The sequence below is a fragment of the Serinus canaria genome, unplaced genomic scaffold (genome assembly GCF_022539315.1).
Source record: "Serinus canaria isolate serCan28SL12 unplaced genomic scaffold, serCan2020 HiC_scaffold_359, whole genome shotgun sequence".
In the NCBI taxonomy this organism is placed as follows: Eukaryota; Metazoa; Chordata; class Aves; order Passeriformes; family Fringillidae; genus Serinus; species Serinus canaria.
The window spans coordinates 1-8,876 of record NW_026108473.1 but is presented as its reverse complement, the minus strand read 5'-3'; the positions used below and the strand labels follow the sequence as shown (position 1 = coordinate 8,876).

The 8,876-nt window shown below is 61.9% G+C and overlaps 1 protein-coding gene across 1 annotated transcript; it reads left to right on the top strand.

The window, feature by feature from the left end:
* Positions 1 to 5: 5 nt before the first annotated feature.
* LOC127061252 (disintegrin and metalloproteinase domain-containing protein 19-like) lies at positions 6 to 7,947 on the top strand (the record flags this gene model as incomplete). Its single annotated transcript, XM_050987859.1, has 11 exons — positions 6 to 182; positions 1,045 to 1,110; positions 1,201 to 1,272; positions 1,857 to 2,023; positions 2,123 to 2,207; positions 2,887 to 3,029; positions 4,709 to 4,886; positions 5,425 to 5,514; positions 6,429 to 6,624; positions 7,109 to 7,217; positions 7,743 to 7,947. Coding segments are annotated over 11 exons (1,488 nt in total), but the record flags the coding sequence as incomplete, so codon positions are not given.
* Positions 7,948 to 8,876: the final 929 nt, after the last annotated feature.

Here is an 8,876-nt window from a genome sequence, read left to right as displayed (position 1 = left end):
CCATTGTGCTGAGCAGCAACACCAGCTACTACCTGAGACCCCTGGGGCCCCCCGAGCCCGGCCTCCACCTCATCCAGCGAGCAGAGCACCTGCCCGTGCCAGGGGGCACCTGCGGGCACAGCCAGCACCTGGGGAGCACCGTCGCTGGCATTGCCCGGCTCTTCCAGCCACGGCACCCACGGGTAAATCCACGTGGGTAAATCCTCATGGGTGAATTTACTGTGAATCCTCACGGGTAAATCCACACGGGTAAATCCACACGGGTAAATCCTCACTGGTAAATCCACACGGGTAAATCCATGTGGGTAAATCCACGCGGGTAAATTCTCACAGGTAAATCCATGTGGGGAAATCCACACGGGTAAATCCATGCGGGTAAATGCTCACGGGTAAATCCTCATGGGTGAATTTACTGTGAATCCTCACGGGTAAATCCACACGGGTAAATCCACACTGGGTAAATCCACCTGGGTAAATCCACACGGGTAAATCCACACGGGTAAATCCTCACGGGTAAATCCTCATGGGTGAATTTACTGTGAATCCTCACGGGTAAATCTACACAGGTAAATCCACACAGGTAAATCCACCTGGGTAAATCCACACGGGTAAATCCTCATGGGTGAATTTACCGTGAATCCTCACAGGTAAATCCTCACGGGTAAATCCTCATGGGTAAATCCCCATGGATCTGTCTGGGGTCAGGCAGAGGGCTGGGAGGGGCTCTCGGCACTGCTGACAGCTCCCATGTCCCCAGGAGCTGGGCAGGCCGTGCAGGCAGGTGGGGTGACAGGCTCTGTGAGGGTGGCTTGTGTGGCTTGAATTTAGGCAGGAGACCTCAGAGGATGCTTCAACTGGGTCTTGGTGCTGCATCCTACCATGTGGGATATGACATGAGGTCATTTGGAGCCTCCCAAACGTTCTCTGTCACCCTGTGCCTCAGTTTCCCCTCTCAGCTGTCCCTCCTGAGCAGCTCTGTGGTGTCTGGAGGGTGCCCAGAGCCAAGGGCTGCCCCTCTTTGCTGAGCCCTGTGTCTGCCTGCAGGCCAGGAGAGATGCCTGGAGGACCATGAAGTACATGGAGCTCTTCATCGTTGCTGATCACACCCTGGTGAGTGCTGGGGGGCAGAAAACCAGGGTCCCTCTCTGTCTCCACCCTGGATTGACCCCGTGACCCTTCTCCATCCTCATCTCTCTCCAGTTCAGGAACCAGAACCTCAACCTGGGCCACACCAAGCAGCGCATCGTGGAGATCGCAAACTATGTGGACAAGGTGAGGGACCTGCCAGACCCTTGTGTGGCCCTCAGGGACTGTCCCTGTGTCACCAGGGCAAGGAATCTTAGAATTATGGAATTGTTAAGGTCAGAGAGGGCCTTTAAGACCTTTGAGTCCAGTCGTTCCCCAGTACTGCCAAGGCCACCACTGACCATGTCCCCGAGTGCCACATGCACATGTCCCTTCAGGGATGGGGACTCCACCCCTCTTGTGGGCAGCTGTGCCAGGGCTTGGCCACCCATGAAGGAGTTCAGGAGCTCCCTGAGCACGTGGTGGGAAGGGCTTTGTCACCCGTGGGCTGAGCTCAGCAGGGAACGTTCTCTGGCAACTGCCTGGGATAATTTTTGGCAAAGAAGGGACACACTGAGGTGTTGTCACTGAATGTCATCGTGCCACCCTGACTGGCTCCTGTGCCCATACCTGTGGAGCCCGTGCTTGCAGGTGGGTTTGGGACAGGTGTGCTCTGGGGTGGCACAGCCGCAGGGAAACACGAGGAGCTGCCAGAGGTAACCCACAGCAGGGAGGGAGGGAGGGTGCCAGGGAATTCCAGTCCCCAGGCCTCCACCCGTGCCCTCCCGCAGTTTTACAGGCTGCTGAACATCAAGGTGGCCCTGATTGGGCTGGAGGTGTGGACGGAGCGGGACCAGTGCGAGGTGAGCAGCGACGCCAACGCCACGCTCTGGGCCTTCCTGCAGTGGAAGAAGTCACTGAGGGCGCGCAAGAAGCACGACAATGCCCAGCTGCTGACGTGGGTCCTGGGCTGGGGCACCGGGAGGGGGTCCCGGCTGGGGCTGGGCACTCCCGACCCCCCAGTGCTGAGCTGGCCCCCGTTCTCCTGCCCGGGCAGAGGGAAGACCTTCGGGGGCACCACCATCGGGATGGCCCCGCTGGAGGGGATGTGCAGCGCCGACAACTCCGGAGGGGTCAGCGTGGTAAGGGGGGCTGGGGCTCCCTGTGCCACCCCGGCCCGGGGCAGTTCTCCCTGGGCTTGGAGGAGCAGCCCCTGAGGCTGGGCTGGCACCCCTGAGTTGGGCCTGGGGTGCAGCCTGAAGGTGAGGGGTGATGTTGTAGCTCCTGCCCCCTCAGGTGCTGGCCAGGGGCACAGGGGGTGAGAGAGGGGCTGCTCAAGGTCTCCCACCCCCAGCTCCCAGCTGGCAGCAGCGCTGGGATCTCCTGTGCTGCTCCTGTCCCTCGTGCTGGAGAGCCCCTGCCTGTCCCTGCTTCTGCTCTCTGGATTTCTGGGATCATCTCTGCCCAGAAAACTTCTCCTCCTCCTGGTGGTGGCCCTGGGCATGATGGGGTGGTCACGGTGGCCTCGGTGACCTGTGATCCCTGGGCAGGGTGGTGGGGGCACCCAGGTTTCTGGGTTTTGGGATGTGCCCCGGGTTTTAAGCAGTTGGTTCCAGCCAAGAGCTTCCCAGCAGTCCCACAGGGGAATTTCAGGAGACCAAACCAAACTTCTGCCACAAACCTTCCTCCAACCCCTCCTCCTACGGCTGCCAGCTGCACCCCGGGGCTGTGCGCTCCCTCCCGTGCCCAGCCCCACTCCGTGCTCTGGGCGAGCCCTGTCCCTCGCCGCTGGCTGTGGTGACACGTCCCCTCCCCGGGCAGGACCACGCGGAGCAGCCCATCGGAGCCGCCGCCACCATGGCCCACGAGATCGGCCACAACTTCGGCATGGTGCACGACACGCAGGGCTGCTGCCTGGAGGCCACCCCCGAGCAGGGCGGCTGCGTCATGGCAGCGGCCACGGGGTGAGTGCTGCTGGCCCTGGACCTGTCCCCAGAGCCCTGGAGGGGTCCCCAGAGCCCTGGAGGGGTCCCCAGAGCCCTGGAGGTGTCCCCAGGGCCCCAGCAGGCTGCGGTGCTGTGTGCAGGCAGGGAATGCTGTCACCTCTGCTCTGGAGCCAGGCTGGGAGAGCTGGGAATGCTCCCCTGGAGAAGGGAAGGCTCCAGGCAGAGCTCAGAGCCCCTGGCAGGGCCTGGAGGGGCTCCAGGAGAGCTGGAGAGGGACTGGGGACAAGGGACAGAGGGACAGGAGCCAGGGAATGGCTGCCACTGGGAAAGGGGAGATTGGGCTGGGATCTGGGCAAGGAATTGCTGGCTGGGAGGGTGGGCAGGGGCTGGGCTGGAATTCCCAGAGCAGCTGGGGCTGCCCCTGGATCCCTGGCAGTGCCCAAGGCCAGGTGGGACATTGGGAGCAGCCTGGGACAGTGGGAGGTGTCCCTGCCATGGCAGGGGTGGCACCAGGTGGGTTTCATAATCCGTGGGGTTGGTGCCAGTTTCCTTCCCAGTCCTTCTCCCTCTGGGTTTCCCTCTCCTGAGGATATCTCATCCCAGACGTGCCTGCCCTGAGGAAATCAGCTGCTCCTTCCCTGCTGTTTGAACCCACCTGCTCTTCCACTTAGGGAGGAACAGTGGGACCCCACCTGTGCTTTCAGGGCTGCCAGGCCCTGGTGTTGATCCCACTGGATTTAAGCTCTGCCTGGGGGGATTGTGGTGGGGAAAAGCTCAGTTCTGGCTGTGTTCAGCCCGTTTGCACAGCCACGTACATGAATACATATAAATACTTGTGGGGTACTTTGGCTTGCTCAGCCTTCATAACCTGCAGGCTCTTACAGGTCTCCCTCCAGCTCAAGAGATTTCAAAACACTTTTAAAACACATCCTCTGAGTCATCCTGAGAAGGAGGTGTCCTGATATAAAAATATTTTTCAGCTTTAAGGGGAAATGAAACTGTTTCTAAGAAGAAGGAAATGCTTCCTTCTTCTTCATAAAGCCCACAAACAGTGAAATTGGAGAAGAATCTTGCTCAGAGGTTCTGTAGAAAATGAGTATTTCTCCTGTTCCTCAGTTCCTTACACATTGGAGGCTCTGACTATTTTACTTTTTGTTGCTCTCTGGGTCCTTTTTGGTCTTTTTTTCCATATTTCTTTAACTTTAAGTGATGTTCCCCCCTCTCAGCTGTGGTATTTCAGGGCCCAGGTGGGTGTTTGCTGTGGTTCAGTGAGGACAGGAAGGGGTTTGCTGAGGGCCCTGCAGGTGTGGGCACCTGCCCTGTGGGTGGCTCGGGGGCTCTGCGGTGTCCCAGGGCAGAGGTGACACCTGCAGCCGTGCTGAGCTGGCATCTCGGGCTGGGGCTCTCCCCTGGGGGTGCAGGGGGGGCTGAGGTGCCAGGGGGGATGGACAGAGGCTCTGCCTGCCCCCCTCCCCTTGCTGAGTGTTTGGGGTCAGAACTGTCCCCTGGCTGTTGGTCTGGCTGTGCCAGCCGGGTGGGAGACGCTCCTGGCTCAGTGAACAACGGGAAATCTGCCCTGGGGAGGGTCTGTGCCAGTTTGTGCCAGTTTGTCTGTCCTGCATTCCAGGGTCTGTGCCAGTTTGTGCCAGTTTGTCTGTCCTGCATTCCCAGCTCTCACGGATTCCCTGTCCCCCCAGGCACCCCTTCCCTCGCGTGTTCAGCTCCTGCAGCAGGAGGCAGCTGGAGAGCTACTTCCAGAAGGGAGGGGGCATGTGCCTCTTCAACCTGCCCGACACCAAGGACCTGGTGGTGGCACGGAAATGTGGCAACGGCTTCCGGGAGGAGGGAGAGGACTGTGACTGCGGGGAGGTGGAGGTACGGGGTCCTCCTGGGACATGGGGGAGGGACAGGGGGTCCTCCTGGGAGGGGGAGGGACAGGGGGTCCTCCTGGGACATGGGGGAGGTACGGGGTCCTCCTGGGACCTGGGGGGGGACAGGGGGTCCTCCTGGGACATGGAGGAGGGACAGGGGGTCCTCATGGGACATGGGGGAGGGACAGGGCGTCCTCCTGGGACATGGGGGAGGGACAGGGGGTCCTCCTGGGACATGGAGGGACAGAGTGACCCTCCTGGGACGTGGAGGGACAGAGGGGTCCTCCTCAGCTGAGGGAATTCCTGCACAGGGCATTTCCAAGGGAAGGGCTTGCTGTCACCCCAGGGACTCCATCCCAAGGGCTTTTCCCAGTCCCACCTTCCTGAATCCATCTATCCCAGTCCTGACTTTCCCCTTGAGTGCCCAGTTCTTCCCCCTGCCCTCTGTGCCTCAGTTTCCCCCTTGCAGAATGAGAAGGGCGCTGCTGGGATGGGTGGGGAAGGGGCTGGGACCCCGGCCCATGGAGCTGTGCTCTCCACAGGAATGCACCAACCCCTGCTGCAACGCTCACAACTGCACGCTCAAGGAGGGGGCCCAGTGTGCCCACGGCGACTGCTGCCACAGCTGCAAGGTGAGACCCCACCCTGCCCACCCCGTGCCCACCCCATGCCATGGGATGAGGTGCAGCCCCGGCCCTGCTGTTCCCTGGGACTCCTGTGCTGTGTGTCCCTGGCACGCTCCCTGTGCCCCACGGGCTGGGTTCATCTGGAACCTTGTGTCTGCAGGAGAATCATGGCATGGGCTGGGCTAGCAGGGACCCCACAGCCCCCACAGTGCCACCCCTGCCATGGCAGGGACACCTCCCACTGTCCCAGGTGCTCCCAGCCCTGTCCAGCCTGGCCTGGGGCACTGCCAGGGATCCAGGGGCAGCCACAGCTGCTCTGGGCACCCTGTGCCAGGGCCTGCCCACCCTGCCAGGGAACAATTCCTCATTCCCAGTCTCCCACCCAGCCCTGCCCTCTGGCACTGGGAGCCATTCCCTGGCTCCTGTCCCTGCCAGCCTTGTCCCCAGTCCCTCTCCAGGGGAATCCCTCTGGCACCTTTGTGGCTGAGGTCCAGCTGAGGAATCTCCCCATGCCCTGAGAGCCCCAAGAGCCCCACAGGGCACCTGTCAGGTGTTAGAGCTGCCAGCTGTGCCAGCTGTGCCAGGAGGCACCATCAGTGCCACCTGTCCCCAGTGTGTCTCCATGCCAGTCCCACCTGTCCCCAGTCTGTGCCCATGCCAGTGCCACCTGTCCCCAGTGTGTCTCCATGCCAGTCCCGCCTGTCCCCAGTGTGTCCCCATGTCAGTGCCGCCTGTCCCCAGTGTGTGCCCATGTCAGTGCCACCTGTCCCCAGTGTGCCCCTGTGCCAGTCCCGCCTGTCCCCACTCTGTCCCCATGTCAGTGCCACCTGTCCCCAGTGTGCCCCTGTGCCAGTCCCGCCTGTCCCCAGTCTGTGCCCATGCCAGTCCCGCCTGTCCCCAGTGTGCCCCTGTGCCCACAGCTGAAGGTGGCTGGCACACCGTGCCGGGAGGCGGCGGGCTCCTGTGACCTGCCTGAGTTCTGCACGGGGGCGTCCCCGTACTGCCCGCCCAACGTGTACCTGCTGGACGGCTCCTCGTGTGCCCAGGGCCAGGCCTACTGCAGCACCGGCATGTGCATGACCCACCAGCAGCAGTGCGTGCAGCTCTGGGGGCCAGGTCAGTCCTCCCCTCACTGCCGCAGCCCGGGGGTCCCCGGGGGGCTGCGGGTGCTGCGTGGAGAGCCTGGCACAGGCACAGCCAGACCAGCAGCCAGGGGACAATCCTGAGCCCCAAATCCTCAGGAATGGGGTGGGGGGCAGGCAGAGCAGCTGGGGCTGGTCCTGCATCCCTGGCAGTGCCCCAGGCCAGGTAGGACACTGGGGCTGGGAACAGCCTGGGACAGTGGGAGGTGTCCCCGCCCAGGGCACAGGGTGGAACTGGGTGGGTTTAAGGTCTCTTCCAACCCAAACCATTCTGTGACCAAAATCCTCCAAAGACTCCAGGAAATGGGGAAGTTCATCCCTCCTGTCCCTGGCCTGGCACCCACAGCAGCAGCTCCTGGGCGATCTTTCCCTGGTGTGTTCTCCCTGAGCACCCTGTGCTGCTCCTGCTGCGGGTCCCTGCCATGCCAGGTTCCCAGAGCTCTCCTCCCCGTGTGCAGGAGCGTGGCCAGCGCCCGACGCCTGCTTCCAGGACGTGAACATGGCAGGGAACACCTACGGCAACTGCGGCAAGGACAGCCAGGGCCGCTACGTCAAGTGTGACAAGAGGTGGGCACAGTGCTGGCACCGCCTGCCCCGTGTCCCTCCCATGCCCACAGCTGTCCCTGCCACCCCTGCCACGCCACTGGGAGGGCCCTGTCTCAGCCCTGCCACAGCCAGCAGCCCTCGGGACAGCCCTGTTTTGTCCCTGAGGAAGCCCCCAGGCCCTCCTGGGCTCTGTCCCCATCACTGCTGGGAGCTGGCACTGGGAGATCTCGAGGGCCTTTCCAGCCCAAGCCATCCTGTGGTTCTGCTGCCCCACCACGAGCAGCTCCCAGCCCAGCCTCTGGGAAGTCAAAGCCAGTGCCACATTTAGGGAGTTGTGCTCTCTGGTGTTCCCAGTGACTCCAGGGATGGCAGAGCCTCCCCTCCCTGGCTCTTTCCCTCCATCATTTCTGTGCTTCCATGATTTAACCCACTGCACCTCTCCAGCATGGCCATAAACCCCCGGGAATGACCCCCAGGTGTGGGGCTGGGGGGCTGAGGGGCCACCACCACCCCTGTCCCAGCTCCCCCCGGCCGTGCCCGCTGCAGGGATGCCATGTGTGGGAAGATCCAGTGCCAGAGCTCTGCCAAGAAGCCCCAGGGCACCAACACGGTGTCCATCGACACCACCATCCGCCTCAAGGGCCGCGAGGTCAAGTGCCGGGGCACCTTCGTCTACAGCGCCAAGGACGACCAGGAGGACCTGTCCGACCCGGGGCTGGTCCTGACGGGCACCAAGTGCGGGGATGGCATGGTGAGTGCCCCTCCTGCCCTGGGCCCTGCTCCAGGCACCTCCTCTGGGTTCTGACCCAGCTCCAGGCACCTCCTCTGGGCTCTGACCCAGCTCCAGGCACCTGCTCTGGGCTCTGACCCAGCTCCAGGCACCTGCTCTGGGCTCTGACCCAGCTCCAGGCTGCACATGGCTCTCCCCTGTGTCACAGCCAGGCCCTGGAGTGGTTCCTTCCACACCTCCAGGTGTTGTCTTGGTGACACCTCAACTGCTGCCACCAGGTGTTTGTGGGCCACCAGATTCTTCTCACCTGGGGCATCTGTGGGCATCACCAGGTGCTCAGTCATGTTTAGGCCACCAAATTATTCTCTGTGCCCTCCAAGCCTCTTCACCAAATCAGTTCAGAGTGGAGCAATCCAGCGGGAATTGGCCCAGGATTCCATGGATGAGGCTTCCTCCTCTGAAGAGATTGTTTCCCAGAGGAAATCTCTGCCAGGAATCAGTGTGACAAACCCAGTGCTAACTGGGCATTGCTCTCTGCAGCCCCTGCATCTCCAAGGCTTTGGAGGGGGCCAGCTGAGCTGCCAGAGAGGCAGGGGCTGCTGGAGGACGGGCTGGAGGGATGTGTTCCAGAGAGGGCTGGCTGTGGAGACACAGCCTTCCCAGTTTGGCATTTTAACAGTGACATTTTCATCGGGAGGGCCAAAGCGGTGACATTTCCATGAGGAAATGTGGCCGGTTTTGAAATGCAGCATTGTTTGTTTTGGCCAGTGCCTGGGTTCTGGGGCCAAATGGGAAATGGTTTCTGCAGGAGCTGGCAGGTGGGCTGTGTGTGGAGGGGCTGGCAGTGCCAGAGGCTGGGCTCTGCCCAGGGGCTGGGAGTGCAATCCCTTGGCTGTTCCACCAGCCCGCATTTGCCAACAGTCCAGTCCTTTGGAGAGCCCCAGCTGTCC